At 40.1% G+C, this 19,670-nt stretch overlaps 1 protein-coding gene across 2 annotated transcripts in view; it reads right to left on the bottom strand.

The window, feature by feature from the left end:
• Nucleotides 1-19,670, bottom strand: part of CRB1 (crumbs cell polarity complex component 1) — a 96,301-nt gene that overhangs the window by 42,067 nt on the left and 34,564 nt on the right. For both annotated transcript variants that reach the window (XM_027880381.1, XM_027880382.1), the window contains exons 4-5: nucleotides 18,103-18,242; nucleotides 16,576-16,758 (exon numbers count right to left, since the gene is read on the bottom strand). In XM_027880381.1, coding sequence (XP_027736182.1) covers nucleotides 16,576-16,758; nucleotides 18,103-18,242 — 323 coding nt within the window. The remainder of the gene's footprint in view (nucleotides 1-16,575; nucleotides 16,759-18,102; nucleotides 18,243-19,670) is intronic.

Below are 19,670 nucleotides of genomic sequence, written 5' to 3'. Positions count from 1 at the left end.
AACCTGTCAGGAACAGCCACTCTAATTACAGTAAGGGTTTGGTACAGTCTTTAATAACATTTTCATATACAAACCAAGGAGAAAAATGTACGTGAAACCACCATAATGTGGGTAAAAAATTTGTGTAATCCGGCTCAGAAAGTAAGTGTCAGAGGTTCTCTGTCAAACTGGAAGGCTCCATTGATTATGGTTTGGGATTATCCAGGGTTTGCTCTGGTTAGTGTTTTCATAAAAGATGTGGATGTTGGCATAGAAAGCTTGCTTATTAAGTTGCCTGATAAAACAGAGCTGAGAAACTTTTGATTGTGTTAAAGAAAAAATGACCTTTATAGGTGAATATAAGAAATTGAAGAAATGGCCTGAAAAATATTGTATTCAATTTTGGAAGGGCTCACTCAGTTTCTATAGTCTCAGGCCAGAATAACCAACAATCAGGTGGAACAATAGTTTCAGTCTACAAAGCCTCAGTCACACTGTGGCAGGAACATTGAGTTCACTTTTAGTTCTGCACTGCAAGGAAGATTTGGAACAATTGGGAAGAGTTCAGGAACTATCAGAGGTTGAAAACATGACTGCTGAGGAGAGGTTAAAAAAGTAGAGCTGTTCAGTTGAAAGACAAGCAGGGGAAATGGGACACAGTAACAGTTTTTCAGTGTAGAAAAGAGCACACTGTTCCCTGAGACCACAGTAAACAAGTGAAAAAGTCACAGGTTTGGCCTGCTCGAAGAACGTCCAGGTCACACTTTAGGATTTCTAATGATAATAAGACGAAAAAACCTTCATAAGATGCTTGCTGGGAGCCATAAGGTCTATTTTGCATCCTTAAAAATTGGTTAGAAGCAAACGTGCGGTGAAACATGAGCCTACCTTAGACACAGAGATAGTCCAAATAATACCTGCATGTCAGTCTCTTCCAATTCTATTTTTCCCATGTTTCTGTGCCTTCCTTGAATGAAATAATTCCCAGCAACTAAGCTGTAGATATGTCAAACTACACCTGCACGTATAGGATAGGTATCTATGCACATGCAGGTATCAAATGCCAGCAGGAGCAAACCTTGGAGAAACTCAGATTGTATCACACCCTTTAGAATACACTTTATGGAAGACAAAGAGTTTGCAATAGTGCTCCCTCCACCTATATTTTACAGTTTTGGAAATGTCTGTTACAAAATCCTACCCCAGGCGCAAACAACTCTTTTCAAGGAGTTTCATTAATCCTGAGGCCAGGGGAAAGATCTGGCAGAGCACATATTCTTCAGGGCCCCAGGTCTTAGCAGACAATCACAAAAATTCTAACTTTGCCACATCTGTGCAGATAATTGCAAAGAGATAATTACTCCTTGCTGGAAGGAGGAAGTGCACGTTTCTGAGTGAGTAAGCGCAAGGAAATAAATTGACCATCTCTGTGTCATCATAATTAAAACCCATCCTTCTGGGCATAAATCAGTCACCATGGAGGTCAGGAAGGAGGCTTTACTCCTATATATATATCAGTGTAGCGCAAGTGAGGGGTATTTAAATGGAATTTTTTTTTTCTCCTATTTTTATTCAGTAAAGAACTGGCTTACATTCAATACTGAACTTAATGTGACCAGTGATCTGATCTTGTGTGGCAATTTCTGTTGCTGTCTTAGCAGGAAAGGCCTGTGTGAAATGAAGAACAGAATATAGGGCAGAGCTGGAGCACATGGAAAATGGGATACTTTTAAAAAGTGGGATAATAAGCATTTGTTAACATAGGCTAATTGGCACATGATACCTTTCACACAGAACTCTAATTTTGTGAAGTCGTAAGACCTTGCTAGTTATTCCTTTATTGCAGACAAATTCACTATTCTGCCATTTTTCCTCTCGCCATTTCAAATGTATGTATAAAGTTAATACTGGCTGGGAAAAAAAATTAGAATAGAAATAAAGTTGAGTGGCTTGGACTAATCATTAAATATGTCATTCTAGTTGAAGGATATGGAATTCATAAAGTGCTACATTCAGAATGGCATGCTGTAATTCAATCTTTTTAAATGTTGCTGGCCTGAAGCTTCATAGACTAGTTTGAATTTTCAGTAAAAATGGATTTTTTAAAGTAGTAAAAAACCCCAATCCCTTAATCTCTTCAATCATTAAAGGTTTTCTGAGAGCAAAAGTACTTGGAAATGTTTTTCCACTTGTTTCACATGTTTTGTCACACCTAAAATAGTTCTCATTTGAGGGGAAGAAAAAAAAAAAAAAGAAGAAAATCATGTACATGCTGTAGGTGATTAGTTGTTTAGTGAGATCTGGTGTGTTTATTTTATTTTATAAATATTGGAAACAGCCGACTGAGTTCAGCTTGGCTTCAGCCCCTGAGTGGACGAGCCAGCCCTTTCCAGAGCCTGCTCCGTCGGCAAAGCCGCACGAGAGGTCAGGCACACGCAGCCTGGGAATGGCAAGGGGCCGTGTCCTAGAAGGGCAGCACGGCAAAACTGCTGCTTGTAGCCTACACCTTCATCCCATATTTCAATTTACACAGCCAGCCATGTGGATCCAATTGTAGGATTAGGGTCTGAATCTGGAGTAAAGGAAAAGCTCGTTGAAGAAATATGTCCCTGCATGGCGCTCATTTTCCTTTCATTTCCCTACTCCTAGAGTCAGCTTTATATACAGGTAAAAGAGGCAGCTGCTGTTGCATTTGACTGATGGAGGTAAGGAAGAAAATGAGATGGTGGCAGCCCAGTTTTCCCAGGCAGGATCCTTCTTGAGTGGGTTTTCTGGCTGCACAAACATGTTGTAGCTCTGGCCATGTTGTTGATATGAGACAGGGAGGGTAGATGAGAGGAGGAAGAGCACAATTACAGGGTGCGACAGGTTAAAGTGGAAAAAGATGATCTATGATGGATACCTTTAGGAAAGGAAAGAGTAGGTAAGATTTTGGAGACTAAACATATGAAAAAGTAGAGAAAAATGTGAATGGGGAAACAGAAATAAAAGTACAGAAATAAATGGTACCCCCAAAGATACGTGTGTTGGCATTTCAGACAGCACTGTTGTTAGACACATGGGCATTTATGAGTAGTAAGAGGAGAGAAAGTGTATGGATATGGCCATTAATCTATATAGGACATCTGAGGGATGCTAAGAAAGACTGCACCTCATAGATAAGGTCTACACAGAGATCTGAGAGGGGAGAAAGTAAACCAATTCCAAAGACAAATAATTGGATAAAAATTAGGAAAAAAAAAAAAACTAGATTTTTTTTTTTTTGGTAGTTGAACAGTCATGTGCACTGGAGCCAATTCCCAAAACAGAGAATTAAGACGGAACCATAGAAAAATTTAGGATGAAAAGGACTTTCAAAGGTTATCATGTGGTCCAGTGCTCCACTCAAAGGGTCAGGACATCATCCAGACAAGAAATTGTAATAGCAGGTTTAAGATAATTTGTTATATCTGATTATGGATCAGATATTTAAAAGTCAAAGAAAGATATTTAGTGTTTTGCTTTCGGGGGGGGGGGGGCAGGCGGTTGTGCACTCTTTAGGTTGTAAAAAGAGTATATATAATTCAGGAATTTTTCATGTTTTACCTTTTAGAAAACTGTGGCAAGACTGTCAAATTCAAAGCATTAATGATCTGATTTGCATTTTTTGTAGATTTATGAGCTTGTACATACAGATGATGTGTGTGCATTTGAACTGAAGTATATCCAGAGGGATCTTAAAACAACTAATACCTTTGAGTTGTTTAATTAGATCACACAAGGTCATGTTTCATTGCCTTGAAAATCTGTTTGGAGCATATGATTCACATTGGAATTAGAAAACAAATTAATTTTCCATCCTACAAACACTTAAGGGCTTTAAAAGAGTGGCTGTTGTTGATGAACACTTCCACTGAGAAATGTATGCTGTGTCTACTCTCCCCTAAAAGGGATTTTCTACCTTGTCTCTTGTTGGCTGTTTTCTATTTGTTTTAACTGAGTTAGGCAAGCACAGCCACTGTGCCGTCTAGTGTGAAACGGCTTCTGCCCTGGAAATGGTGCTTTGAAAAATTTCAGACATTTGCAAGATTTTCTCATTTTGCTATAAGTGATGTGAATCTCCACAACGTGCAAAAGTGACTGTATTTACATAACTTCATTGTCAGTCCTTATTGAAACAAACTGAAAAAGCCAGTAGGCCAGAAAATCATAGTTTTAATAGGGCTTACAGAGCTTAATTGGGAATGGAGACCTGAGAACAGAAAAAATATAAAATATGAATGTGTGAATGCACATAACATGTTCGTGCTCTGTGTATTTTGAGCTGTGCATAGCATAACTGCATAAAAAGCTTGGATATGATCTGTATCTATGCTATGTATAATTACATTTCTCTATTCCAACAGTATATATTTCTACATAATTTATTATCAATTTAAATACGGGAAAAAAACAAGCTTTTTTACACTGAGCTATCCACTTTTTTTTTTTTTTTAAAAGGCAATTATTCCACGTGTGTGTGGTTTTTTCTCTGTGTAAATAGCTGTGACTTGCTGTAGAGCAGATGTAGATGCAGAAGACCCTAGACTTTGGACTGGGATCTTTCAGTCCAATTCTGTATGAATGGTAATGGCAGGAGAGATCAAACCTCTTTCCACAGCAGCAGGGCTCATTTCCTTCATTCCCTGCAGTTTTAGTCCTTTTGTAGTGTGAAAACTCATCTCAGTGATGACTTTGTTTATCCAAGGTTTCCAATGCTTAACTCATATTGAAGCTGGGAAGCTTGAGACCCAAACTAGCTTCATTTTTGTTAGGTCACCTAACAATCCCAACGGAAATGGCACAGCATGGACTTCAGCTAAGACTGTGTGTGCTTTCCATGATCTGCTGGCTGTCTTTTGGGGGATTTCCTAGATATAGGAATGTGATTTAGCTAGATTAAATCTATTTTTTCTATGTCTTTATGTATTACAGTTAGCTCCTGTACCTGGGCAAACGTGTTCACAGTACAGCATTTAAATAGTTTTCTTTATTTGATATGATAGGTAGTGATTTACCATGATGTTTTGGCCTCATAAACAGGCCTAATAACAGATTCTGAACCCTCTTTGTTAAGAAAAAATAGTGCCCACAGGACAAAACCTACAGCCATAATTGTATTGATCGTTATGATTCTCTGTATTAGTGTCATGTTGTTAGCACAGCCAGACTCGAAGAATTACAGCAGTGGGAGAGCAATCTGAGCCAGATCTACCAAATCTACTTCTAGCAGTTAATTATCAGCATAAATTAGCTGTTCATACTAGGGTTTTTTCTTCTCTCCAAGACTGCTTATTGAAAGTGCAAAGGTCATTGTCAGCCAGGAAGGAGTGTGCCTTCCTTAATCTGGTTCTCCTCACCCAATCAGCAGAAGTCCTTTTCTAAGTTAATTCAAATATTTTTAAAGGGATCAGTGCCCAGATCATTAGTAAAAGGCTAGCTTAACTTGTCTGAAATTCTCCTTGTACCTGAAAAAATTAGTTCAGGTACTAAACAGAAGCAGGTTGTGCCTTACTGTAGTCACCTCAGAGTTTATTTCAAACAGTGAAAATGAACAGATGTAAAAATACTGGGCTTTATCAATTGTTCCTCCTGTTAGCAAACACTGAATAATTAAGAGCTAGATGCTACAGGGAACAATTAATGTAAGAGCTTTTATGTAGTATATCACATAAAATTAGTTTTGGTGCTCACTTTATCAGCTTATTTTTATTACTCAAAACCCAAACATACTCTTTATGTCCTTGAGAAGACCTTAGACCTGGGACCCATCAATGATAATTAATTGCCAGCAGACTGTAAAACTCCTGAATCCAATCCAACAAAAGAATTAAAGTGTGGGTTTTTTTAATTTATTATCAATTAAAATGGGAATTTTATATATGTGTATACAAAATTAGAAAGGGGTCCTTATACACTAAAGAGTTTGCACTGCCATTAAGAGGGACCTCAACAGGCTGGAGAAAACAGGCGATCTTCAGGAAGCTCATGAAATTCTGCAAAAGGGACTCAGCAAGCCCTGGGCACAGTTAAGCCCATCCCCCAGTACATGGTGGGGTCCAGCTGGCTGGAAAGCAGCTTTGCCATGCTCTGAGCAGGCTGGGCGTGAGGCAGCAGTGTGCCCTGGCAGCAAGGAGGGCCAGCAGCCTCCTGGGCTGTGTTAGGAACTGTGCTGCCAACAGGTCAAGGGACATGATTCCTCACCTCTGCTCAGCACCAGTGAAACCACACCAAGTCCGGGTCTGGGCCACCCAGGTACAAGAAAGAGGCAGACGTACTGGAGCAGGTCCAGAAAAAGTCTGTGAAGGTGATTTAAGGGATTGGAAAATCTGTCATGGGGAGAGGCTGAGGGTGTTTGGGTTGTTGAGAAGTTGAAATGAAAGCCAATTTCAAAGGCAGGAGATAGCCTTCAAGAAAAAGAGAGATATAAACTTCTTCCCAAATCACCTGTTCCTTCCCCTTGAAGAATTACGTATTGCCTGACCTTGCAAATGTGATTACTCTCATGGGTGGAATTCTTCTTAAGACTTAATCACGTAAGTGTGAGAGTCTCAGTTGTACAGATGTCCTGCTTTTAAATTAAAAATGCTGAATGTTGTTAAATAATTCTTTGTAACAGCTACAGATGGGAAATATGACACATAATTGTGCTGTAGAAGTTAAGAACATTTGGGTTCTCTACTCCATCCCCCCCTGTATATAGGCTTGGCAGCGTTAACTCAGGAAGGTTTAGAAGACTACGTGTACATGACACCCCTGAGGATTTCCATCATTGTGATTTTCCTTCCAACTCTTTTTTTGAAGAGCATAATGACCTATGACAACTAAGCTTTATTCTCTGTGGAGTCTGACATTGCTTCTGTTTAATGGATCAGACAGTTTGTGATACATCAGTACTAGACACTTTCTTCCCCACGTCAACTTAGGGTACCTCTCCAATATTTCCCATCTGTGCTGACCTGTGTGATCAAGAGGTCATGTCCTGAAGTCAAACCCAGAATCGAAACACTCACTTCTACCACGGGCCAGACTATTAATGTAACCCATTTAATTTACATCAAGTTGGAACTTGACATTCAATTTCTCCGTCCAGAAGCAATTATTTTTAAAGGAACACGCCAACAATATTGCTTGGCTTAGAATAGCACAAGTTCAAAAGGGTAAAAAACATTTCACACCATAAATAAAAAATTGATTATGCTTGAAAACAAAGTTTGTAATTACTACTGACGTTTCTGAGCCTAGATGAGGTGCCTTTTATGCTTTAAAAACTGATGTCACTTATGCCACTGGCATTATGGGAACCTTATGTAAGGGTCTGAAATAGTCCTGTGCTGGTATTTCAGGTAAAAAGAGGAAAACATGAACACTTTGCATGATGCTTGGGTCAAACACTTACTTTTTGTCAACAGAGGGTGCAAAACTCATTGTGGGTGCCTCCTTTTACCTCCATAGCTCCATCAGCAGGACCAGGGACACAGTAAGTCAAATTCTTAATTTGTTATTTTTTTGTGTGTGAAAACCAAGCCTCCAAGGTGCCAACAAATCTTAACTAGGAATAGCCTTTCTGGATCATCAAATTACTCTTTTTTACTTAAAACAGTGCTGGTTTTTTCCATAGCTTTTACCGCCATGGGTGGACTTTGCATGACTGGCTGCAGACCAATATCCCTGAATTCCATGTGGAAGATCCTGCTAATCAAATTGTGTGGTGCAAAAGCTAAAAATTGACACTAAGAATCTGGATTAGCAAACAGTGTTCATCACAAAGTCTTTGAGAAATAGCATCTTTCAGATCAGGCTCTAATGACAGTGTTGAAATATCAGCTAAAGCTAGAATTTGCTAATGTCTAGCAGATGCTAGACATGGACAGTATTTCATGCTCCCTCTACTGGCTCACAGGAACAGAAGGGATACATGGAACTTGTTTCTCAGAACTACCAGAGCTGTGCTGGTACCAAAATGATGATAATAGTTAAAAAAAATTGCATATTTTCACACAGTAGGGCAGTTTATACATTTTTAGGAGACAAATGCAAATAGCATTTCACAAAGCAAAACACTTTACCAAGGGTAAACAAACAATGCTGTCCCACTGCTGTGAGTTACTTGGGAATGTTTATATGTGAGAAATGGTATTTCAAAGGCATGTAAAATTCTGCAAGTGTGAAAACAGAGTAGCTAAGCTACATAAAAACTGTAACCTCTACAAGAACGAAGTGATGAATGGCATTATACCATTTATATTTGATGACATAGCAATTTAACAGCAGCCTGCATACTTTGAGTAAGTTTTCTCATACATCTTAACTTTTTATTTCAGTGTAGGCAAACATTGCTTTCATAGCAAATATAGACAGGTTTGGCATGCAAACGTCATGCATTTCCCACTGTCACAAGCCATGCAATTAAAATAATTATTCAGTACTGAAGACCAATATAAACTCTGCTTATTAACCAGCACGCTCATGGCATGCTGCAAATTTTGCAGCACGGAATGAAGACATATCTTTTGTTCCTACCACAAAGCAATCCAGCCAGAAAACTGTGCCCTTCAAGATAGAAAAGATGTAAGTTGTGGACTTTTTTAACCAAGGATCACAGAAAGGCTTTCTAAAAGCAGAGCAAAAAGTACTCTGAAGAAGTACTGTGTAAATAGTAGCATATATGTATTTGTGTGTGTATTAACACATATATGTGTGTGGACACACATTTTTACATACATTTATATGGTTCAGAACTACTAGCCCATGTCCTATTTCTGACTGAACTCCTCCAGCTTCTCCAATATCACTCCTGAATTCCTCTGTTATGGGAAGGAGAAAAAAGTAATGCTTCTTAAATGTTTGGTTGTATAATTTACTGTATTTCCAATAAACTGGATTTTAACGGGGTTCACAATGGTGACATTATTAAGGCTGGTTTTGAAATCATCTGTTGAGCAAAACATTGAACTATTAAATTGGGTCATTTTGTTTATCGCTTGACATTTGACCTTAAATATTCCATAAATTAGAATGTATTGAGAAAGTAAAATACATTAGTCCCATAGCACAAGTCCTCTATTAGTGCCTACTTGTTAAGCACTTTCTCTAGACTAGTGAAAGCTGTATGATGTGTAGATTTAAAGAAAGTTCCTTTCTGTATGGGGAAAAGTTGTGCATCTGCCTGACTTTGCAATTTGACTGTAATTCAACAAGGACAATGTAGGCTTACACAAACCAGTGCTAAAAAGCACATGCTGTAAAGTAGCTCCTGAGATGGACAATCAAATTCCTTAGAAGATGAGCAAAGTTCTGCTGTCAGTTTATTATGTGCAATACCTTTGATTTCACCAGGGTTTGGGACCACTTTCTTTCATTAGTGCTTGTCTTTGCCATCAGATGCAGAGCATGGTGTTGGTCTGGGGGAAAACAAGCAAGAAATGAAAAGGCCAGAGAGATTCTTCCACAGGGAAAGATTGATCTGAGCAGGTTCATAAGCTCAGTCAAGAGGAGAATATAAATATCTGAGGTATGCCAATTAAAAAGGCTAGTAAAGGTTTATTCACAGATTTAAGAAAGAAACAAAAAAGAAAGTAGGCAGTGCCTGAAGAAGGCACCAGAAGGAAAATTCTTACTGAATAGACTAGATTTAACGAGTAGTTAATCATATGATGGAATGACCCACCAGGAATGTGTGTCAGGAAAATAATAGGTACTTGAAAAGCATTATCCTACTGCCAAACAATATACAACTACCTTTTTTGTTTGTTTGTTTTTGAAAGCAATTTCTGCCAGGTACTAGACATACAGGTTTGTTAAATCTAAGGACCTTATCTCTTTGTGTGTTGCAAGATCTGGGAGCTTATGGATTAAAAGCCATTCATCCCCTCCTCCTTCTCTTCAAGGAAAAAAAGCTTTTCATGCTAAAAAGTGTTTATGTGCAACATTGTTTAACACAGAGAGATGTGCCAGATTCAAAATATCCACTGCTTGCAGGCTCTGTCAATCACACTGGACTCCATTATACAACTTAACATATCAGTGCAGCTAGAGAAAATAGATCGTAGTAATGATGGGTCAGCTGTCAAATTTTAAGGAATAAAACTCTATAGTTCTAAAGATGATATTGGTAGATGCTTCCTAATGTTTTAATTTCATATATTTCTAACTCAAAAAACACCCCAAAATATCTGACATTTGTGCATTCTTTTGGTGCTGAATAATGCAGAAGAGAGGGCTGCAATCTTTTCGCATTTCCAGTTGCAACTTGCAACGTATTTATCATTAAAAAATATACATAGGTATATCAGGGCTCTAAGTATCATTCTCAGTGTTGCAAACCAGGTTTGGGAACTAATTCTGTAAAGACTTATCATAAAAAGCCCAAGAGCTCATTTCTGAATAATCATGGTTCAGCTTTCACATAATTTTAACATAGATTGTCATTACCAGTAAAAATACTCTTCTGTCAAAATGTTCCCTTGTACAATATGAATAATAGCAACAAGCTGAAATTTTCAACAAGGCTGAATTTTATTTCATTAAAAGGAGTCCTCTGCATAGTTAGTGCCCATGCCAGGTGCATATTTTGTTTCTAGGATCTGAAACTATTTCAGTCTCTACTTGGAGCACCTTAAATAAGGTAACTGGATCTGATAATGATGTACAAATGCATCCTCCCTGGGCTATGAGACTCCACTGTTCACTGAAGTAATGCCATTCCTTATGATCATATTGGACCTCATTCTGTGTTTTCTGCATTGGGGATAACGCTTACACAAATGTTTGGATTTTAGTGAGGCAAAACCCAACCTGCAGAATATTGCAAATACAGAAATGTGATTAGGTGGTATCAGTATCACTCTTTCCTCAAGTGCTTCCCAGTAAGTCAGAATTCTTTAACCAGTGATAGGTAACCATTACAGCTACAGTCAGTGCATTTAAGCAATCGCTCTCGCAGTCCACTGCTGTGCAGGGGGCAAGGTAAGTCATAAGAAGATTAATTTTTGGAAAAAAAAAAAAAAAAAAAGCTATTAGGCTTTCATAAAGTGTCTCAAGATATGGGCTGTTAAGGAAAGAGCTGTCATGAAAAACACAAGTTAGTCTTAGTTACTGTGGTGATTTATATGGTGGAAGAACGTAAAAATTACACTTTCTTTCACTAAATGGTATTTCTTATGATTGTTCAAGAGGACCACTACCTGCAGTAGAAATGAAATTGGAATGCTCCAATGGTTTTCCGATGGTAACTGATAAAAGAATGGCAAATTCATAAGTTCTTCCAGCTATAGCCCAATTTCAGTGCTGCCCACAATGTTCTGAGTTATGCTGCCTTTTTATGGCCCGTACCCTACAGAGTGCGTGAACTGTGAACCCAACCTCAGCTTTCCTTCTGGGGACTGTCCAGAGAAAGACTAATCAGACTAACCTAACAGTGAGCTTAGTCTGGGAGTTAGGCATGTGAGAAATTGTTCATGCTTATTGCAAAGAAAGCAGTTTGATCCTGAATAAAGGAACAAACAAGAAACTACTGAGAACGCTGCATTTGGGTCTCCCTGGAGTAGACCATAGACCAGGGGTAAAGGATACACTTTGTCTTTTAAAGAGAGTATTCTGACCATTTCCAAAAATTAAGAATAAAAGGGAGAAGGAAGAACTCTGTGACAGTAGAGGGGCAAACTGAGAAAGAACCAATTCTGACAATGTGAACATCTCCTTACCAGGATGCTACTGATAGAAGAAATGTTAAATGGTATTAGTGGATAGAATTATTAAAAGCTTGTCCAAATGTACTTTCAAGATCAGAGGCTTTAGAAGAGATGGAAAAAGTACTTTAAAGTGCTAATTGTCTGTTTTGTGTAGGGTTTTTACAGGCAGTAAGTGCCTGCCAGGCCCTGAGGGCATCCTGTGTTGGTACAGCCTTTGACTGAGCTGGCCATGTGATGCTGGAGCTTCCAGACTGACTGGGAGCAGTGAGAGGAGGTCCTCCTCCTCCTTCCCCTTGTGCTTTTGAACACAGGAATACATGGAGATCACAGTGGCTGGGACAGAGATAGGGCAGCATTGTATAAATCCCTCTAGGAAAGCAATAACTTTTTTCCCGTGCTCAGAAAGGAGCTACACTTTTTCATGTTTTGCTGCACAAGTGCCCAATACCACCGAGCTGATTTTGTAAGGGAGCATTTCATAGCAGGCTAACAGTGAAAAAGGGATCCTGTACTGATTGTAAACCGAATTTGGGCAGCAAAGGTGTGTGTTTGCATACCAAACATAGCCTCTGAGAGTTCCAGAGTGGTAAGAAGCTCAGAGGAAGAGATCTCAAGATCTAACACTTTTTTTCAGCAATTTCATGTGTGTAGTATTAGGTTACTTTGAATGGTACTTGATGGTAACAACATTTTCCTTCTTGAAACTTTGCATGTATGGGAATAATAATTAGCTAACAGTACTTCCAGACCTGTTAATTTTGAATTTGAGTGCCTTTCTTGCTTGCAGGAGAAGCCTGAGTCCCACTGAAAAGAGGACCTGTGCTCTTGAAAGCTTCTTAACTTGAAAATTGTATTTTCTCTCTCTGTCTTCTGCTTTTTTATCCTCTTTCTTTCCTTGAACAGCCTTATCTTATTCTAAAGTCTCAGAATGAAGAGAAAATAACCTTTTAAAACTGTGATGACAGGTCATGAAATAAAATGAGTTAACCTGGTTAATGGAGGAATGATTGACTACCATGGTGTGAACAGCTGAAGGACAGACAAGGAAATAAAGGAAAAAAATTAAATTGGGAGTTTGGAGGTGAGATCTTTGCTATTCAACTCCTTGATTTCATTTTTGTAAGTCACATTGCTTTATATATCTAAAGACAGCAGCTGTGTGATTGTGGTAAGGAAGGAGATTAAAAATAAAGAAAATATATATTTTTTTTTATAATCATAAAAATATATGTATGTATTTTAGGCTTCCCAGGTACTGGTAGTTAGTGGTAGTTAGTTAGTGGTAATATGCCCACTATCCTACTCATAAATAATATTTCTGTCTGTACCATACTGTGACAGGCCAGGGGAGAGGAGGATGGCTGGCTGAGACAGTCTGTCCTGCCGTCTGCTGGATGGTCTGCCCATAGCAGCACCTAAAGGCATGCAGGGAAATGGAAGCCTGATGCCCTGTGTGCCCCTATGTTTCTGTCACCCTGGCTTCAGTGCAGAATGAGAGTCCAAACGGTTCAGTTTTCAAGTACTGGTCCCATGATGTTCACAGTTCATTGTCTGGGTGGAGGTTTTCTTTACTTAGTTGAGTACTGGGTACTCTCCCATACTGGCCATTTATCTGCCTCATCTTCTGGCTCTGGGAGACAGTTTCTTTCTCCCATGCATATGCCAGGAATTCAATACCCATATGACACCAGTCTGATCATATCATTTTCTCTTGCATTAGTCCAACAGACTGGGAAAAGGGCCAAGGATATTTAAAAGAGAAAACCAGAAAACAAGACAAGTAAAGGAAAAGGCCAAAACCCATTTAGGAATTCATGGTGCCAAAGCAGGCAGCAGTGCTGGTGGCACAGCTGGCACACAGCAGATGACAAGACACCAGCAGTGGAAAGGCACTGATGAGCCAGCACTCGTCTGCATGGCAGCAGGCACGCTGCAACAGCCAGGTTAGTGCGCTCTGCTCCTCTTACCCTTGTTCTGCTGATGCAAAAATAAGCTTCACTCCTGTTGGCAGAACTGTCCCACCCACCTGGGACCATGGGCAGCACAGCATTCAAGGCACAGGGAGTAGGACCTGCCTGCCTGGCATGGTCACTGCTCCTTGGGCTCAGTTCCATGCTGGATTGTGTCACTTGGTAGACCTTGCAAGTTCAGAAGCTCTTTAATTTTGACATGGTGTTAAGTTTATTACAACCTGGTGAAATGAGTCGCTACCAAATCCATAGCTCTGCCTTCCTCCTTTCTCACGTATTTTCATGAGCAAAGTGGAAAGTTTAACCTCTCAAATAACACTCTTTTTAACAAATGTGCAGTGCTAGAGCAATACAATATATCCACAGTATGAAAGGACAAAGTTCTAGGGTAACGATTGCCTTTAGCAGTAACAAATCACAAGACTTTAAATGAAAGCCCAATTTATTAAAAGTACTGTTGTGCTAGGGGCCAGCAGACCAAGGTAATATAAAAAAATCTAGGGCTTGCTACTGCAGAAGTACTGCGACCTCTTGAAATCTGAGTATCCCCAAACCCTTTGATTTAAAAGGGAGCTGGAGAAGTTTAACCCTTCATAGAACTTGTGCAGAAATTTTCTATTTCAGATCTGGATAAGACATATAACTAATGTCCTCAAAGAGTTTCTAGCTGGGAAGAAGTCTCCAGACTGGAATTTTTATTTTTTATTTTATAAGAATGAAATTGTGTAAATAATTTTGTTTGCAGATTTTCTCCTTTCAAGACTTTCAGCAGGACTATGGACTATTTTCCAGTCACCTGAACAATCACTATCTGTAACAAGATGTTGCCAGGTAATATCCATTCCTTTTTAGCAGCTTGGTGGGGAAATAATTTATCCTGACATAGGTGTGTGTTTAGGCTCCATTATCTCCTGCCCTTAGGTCTAAAACTATAGTCCAAAAGGTAGATATTCTCAGTTTTTAATTCAACGACACTAATTTGTTTGCAATCTTATCCAGTAAGTTCAGAGATGCTGGTTTGTGCTTGTTGCATGTTGGCAACCATTCTCGGTTTAATTACACCTTTCCGTTGATTCCAATGGCTTTTAGATCAGGCCTTCACAATGCAGGGTATGTGGATTATTATTTCTGCGTATTACCACCATCAGTGAAGTATGATTGTAATGTTATGTGAATGCTTTACTGAGGGAAGAGTCATAATAAAATGAATGTGATTTATTAAATAAAATCTCTGTCCTGTTGCAATAGGAGTCTGAGTGGTTATATCTAAAGCACATGCAACTATTCAGGTGTTAAGGCTGGAAAAACTCTTGCCCTACAGCTGCAGAAATGTAGGATTTGTGGTGTCAGTGAAATACACTGATATCCAGATGAAACGATTTGGCCTATTTTCCAGGTGACCGTTAGTTCATCTACATTAGATAAGAACCCAGATACTGATTGGTCCTGATCAGGGACTGACCTGCTACCTTGAATCATACTACTGCTATCAACTCTAATCTTAAATCTTCATTAATTTTCGTTAAAACTTGTGGTTTATTTACTATTTGGCTATAATTGGAGAAATTACTTTTCCTGGTCAGAGGCAAACATTTCCAAGTTACCTGGGGAAAGGAGAAGGGCCAGAGGGAAATGTGTAGTGTTACTGCTACCACTGTGCCCTGTTAAAGATTATCATCTTTCTGCCTCCAGCTGTCTGGGCACACTGTTTGGTAAGAATAAATATTTTGGGTTTTCTTTCTATTGAAAGTTATATATCCAGCATCCAACAGGTATGTGAGTAACTAAACGTACTTAAGGTTTTTTTAAAATGTAATTTAATTTGCATATGAAGTCAGCAGAAATGTCAGGGTCACCAGTACTTTCAGTCATACTTTGAAGAGTCTTGCATTGTGCTTGAGGAACTTCTGGATTGAAAAAATTGATGCAAGACTAATAGATTAAAGTACATTCTTACACTTTTTTCCTCCAGACTGGTTAGAGTCTACCTATACTGCCTGGGGAGTAAGAGAACTACATGTGAATGAAACCAGTAGAATCACGACCCAAATTAGTCAAACAAACCAGGTGAAGGCAATTGATAAGGAAATAAGAGGATAAAGGATGATGATTAAACAAGGAAATACCTTTCAGGTTGTCTCACAGAGCTTAGAAGTTTTTGAGTTAGGACAAAACAGAAGGAAAAGAAACTGGAAATCTGGACATCACTGGAAGGAGGAGAAGAGAAAGAGGTGGCATGACAAGAGGTAAGGGTGGTTAGGACAGCCTGGTAGAAACCAAAAACCTTAGTAGAAGCCTCATGTTATGCTCTCTGAGGCAGAACAAAAGCACAACAGCAACACTTAGTGACAGGATAGGGAAGGACAGTTCAGGGGAAGGATTGGAACAAAAGCAAACAAGTCTCAATGCTACTTTGAAGAAAAATAAAGAGGGAATTCAAAGTGAAAGCTCTGGTCTCCATGTACTTTAGTACTTGCTATGTTGGAGACATAAGTCATGCAACTCTCAAGAAAGTTTATAAGCTGCTCAGGAGATGAATAGAACGAGAAATTGACAGCCGGTTAAATGAATCTAGCTGTTAATTGTTTTTTTTTTCCTTCAGAAGAAACAAGCGGATGGAGTTGACAGGCCTAGAAGTGTACAATCCAAACCCAGCGGGTTCGTGACTGTGCCAAACAGGGCGGGCTGTGGCAAAAGCAAGTCTGAACGTATCCCCTTCAGGATTATGCTTATTTGTAAATTCGACTGTTTGTTTGTTTGTTTGTTTCCCCCTTAAGAACAGAGCTACGCGCACCAAGTGGAGGTTGTATCCGATTTAGGCGGCGGAGCATCCCGCCCGGCCGCGCTGCCGGCAGAGGGACCCTGCGCCCCGCGGGACCCGCATCCCACCCGCGGCACCGACCGGGGATCCTTACCGGCGAATCCCGGCGGGCAGCGGCAGATGTATCCCTCGGCCCGGTCGTAGCGGAAGGCCGGCGGCAGCCCCGGGACGCGCCCGTAGAGCCCGGCCCAGGAGCGCTCCAGGCAGTGGCCGCCGGAGAGGCAGGGGCTGCTGCGGCACTCGGCGATGTCCTCCTCGCAGCGGGACCCCGCGTACCCTGCGGAGAGCACCGCGACAGGCCGGTCAGTGGCGTAACATGGTAAGGTGACTCGCCCGCCGTGAGCAGGGACACCTTGCGCTAGACCGGCTGCTCAGAACCCCATCCGACCCGGCCTTGGACACTTCCAGGGAATGGGGCATCCTCAGCTTCTCTGGACTACCTGTGCCAGTGCCTCGCCACCCTCACAGTAAAGAATTTCTTCCTGATATCTAATCTAAACCTATTCTCTTTCAGTTTGAAGCCGTTTCCCCTTGTCACTGCATGCTCTTGTAAACAGCCCCTCTTAATCTTTTTTGTTGGGCTCTCTTCAGGTACTGGAAGGCTAGATGACCTTTAAGGTGCCTTCTAATCCAACCATTCTAGGATTCTATTTGCTATTCACCCCTTTCAGCCCCTACAATATACACCAAATATACACTGTAAATAGTAGCTGAAACGTGGTTTCAGGCTTTGTCAGGTGTTTGTTCAGTTCCTTGAAGGTGTGAATGTTCTCTTGAGCTCTCTGCCAGGCAGAGCTCTTGGCAGCAGGACATTGCTGTGTCTATTCTGCACTGGGGAGCTGACCTGTGCTATGCAGAATTTGTTTGAGTCTTTTTTTTGGCGATAGGGTGAAGATCTGTGTGAGTAACAAGGCGCTGCATTGTGGTTTATGCACGCTCTCAGGTTGTGGAAAGGCAGAGGAGGGCAGGAAGCATAAATCATTCGGTGTTTATAAAGTTTTTCATCTGGAGTTTGAAGTGCTATGAGACTCCCCAAATTCTGGAAAATGTTACGGGTTCTGCCTAATTTTTCCTTTTCTATTGCACCAGTCCAACAACACTGAGGCATTTACTTCCCACTGTGCTGTCTGTGCTCCTGCATCCTCAGTATGGTCACAGGTGTTAAACTCCTACAGAGACTTCTTGTGGTTAGTTCCCGTGCTGAAAGAGCTGTGTCGTCTCTCCAGAGGGCAAGGTCTGTATCCCTACTGTGGGTTTGGGGGCCAGGTCGCAAACAGCTGGATACACAAGCCCTGGTGGTAGAGAACCCCTCACTACCAGACAGAAGGGCTTGCACTGGTGCCATGAAGGAGTCCAGTTTCCCAGCATAGAATAACATCTGGTTTAATTTTTGTTCATACCCAATGTTTTGCATTTGTGAACAAGTTTTTAGGGTGGTTTAAAGTTTGTCTTAGCACAGACTAAAGAAAGGGTCAGCTGCAGCTGTGATGCATGTATCACACAGGTTGAAAGATTAAGTAACTGAGAGGTGGGTCCCAGCTTTGTCTGATCTCCTGTCTTGACTCCATAATAGTGGTGCTTTTGATTTGGCCCCATTCTGCTGTGAGAACTTGGAGCTTACCTGGCCAACAGTGGCACGTGTAATTGTCAGCGTTGTCCTCGCAGGTGGCGTTGTTGTAGCAAGGCTGTGACCAACATAAGGGAACGAGGGTCTCGCAGTGCAGCCCCATAAATCCAGTACCGGTACAGTTGCAGCTGTACCTGCAACACAGAATGCAATGTTCCCTCAAGCTGGAAGCCAAGAGATCTGGGCTTCGTTCCCAAACCTGCACGAGATTCTTGTGTAGCCTTGGCTAGCAGCTTACAGGGTTGAGTCCATGCTGGAGACCACCATCTGGTGTTTTAGGAGAAACCACAGAAATTGGGAACCAACAATGAGCTTTTTCCTGAAGTATGTGGTTTTGTCTGGGGACAAAGAACTGCTTGTGAATTCAAATTGGTTTTGACAGATCATTTCTTCTAAGAAATATGGATTCTTCTTTTATTCTTTCTTTTTAGAAATTTTTTTTGGAAAAAAGTTTGTATAGTTTGTAACTCTTTTAGAAATTAGAACATTAACATTATTCACAAAATTAAAAGGGAGGAGGCAGTAAGTATGTTAGTTCCCTTGCTCTTGGACTGGTAGAAATTGAATTGTCAGAAAAATGAGGGAATTTCTGTTCCTCAATTAAATGATATTTTTTCTGTCATGAAAACCAGCCTTTTATTGTTAGATTAGAAAAAAAATGTCAGTTGCTTGCTTAGTTCCAATAATAACTATAAAAGGAGTTCCCTTTTCATGGCAATGTTACTACAACTAAAGTAAACAAACCAGTATATACAGAAATTAACAATGCAGGTAACCAGTAATGTCTGGGGGTTTTTGCTTGTGGGTTTTTTTTAGGTGAGCTGAGTATTATAGAATGCATCATTCTGCTCTTTGGTCATCAAGTGTAAAGTTAACACGTACCTGTCATACAAAAAGACAGACTTTTGCAAGATACATGTTAACTGTGCATGCTTGCATGATCTTGGTCTAATAATAATTATCAGAAACAAAAAAATTATTCTTATATTTTCTTTTACATGATACACCATTATTACACAATTGAAATCATGGGGAATCTTGCTGAACAAGAATTTCTCTGCTTAATATCTAATTCTTACTCTTGGAGTAAATATATGGAGAGAAAGTGAAGTTGTTGAACATAAAGTAACATCAGAGATCAACTGGCTCCTGCAGCCCAATGGACCGAAAAGTGTAAACTCTTTACTACGCTATTTAAGGGTGTACATAAGCAAAAAGTTCTGGCAGGCCAGTTTATTACAAGTGTATGGATTATTCTTAAATCAAAATCAGAGATTACTTAGACCAGGTGGCATTTGAATTAAGGGTATAAAAAGTAATGAGGAAGATGTGAATCAGAAAAAGAATTTTCATTCTGAGGCATAGAATCATAGAATAGATTGGGTTGGAAAAGACTTCCAAGATCATCAAGTCCAACCCCTGATCCAACTCCAATTACTATAGCATGGCACTAAGGGCCACATCCAATCTCTGCTTAAAAACCTCCAGGGATGGTGAATCCACCACCTCTCTGGGCAGGCCGTTCCAATGCCTGATTACCCTCTCTGTAAAGAATTTCTTCC

Source organism: Empidonax traillii, unplaced genomic scaffold (assembly GCF_003031625.1).
Source record: "Empidonax traillii isolate 1590-97213 ecotype Southwest subspecies unplaced genomic scaffold, ASM303162v1 scaffold69:size3087049, whole genome shotgun sequence".
Lineage (NCBI taxonomy): Eukaryota > Metazoa > Chordata > Aves > Passeriformes > Tyrannidae > Empidonax > Empidonax traillii.
The sequence above is the reverse complement of the archived record's forward strand: the minus strand, read 5'-3'. Positions and strand labels throughout refer to the sequence as shown.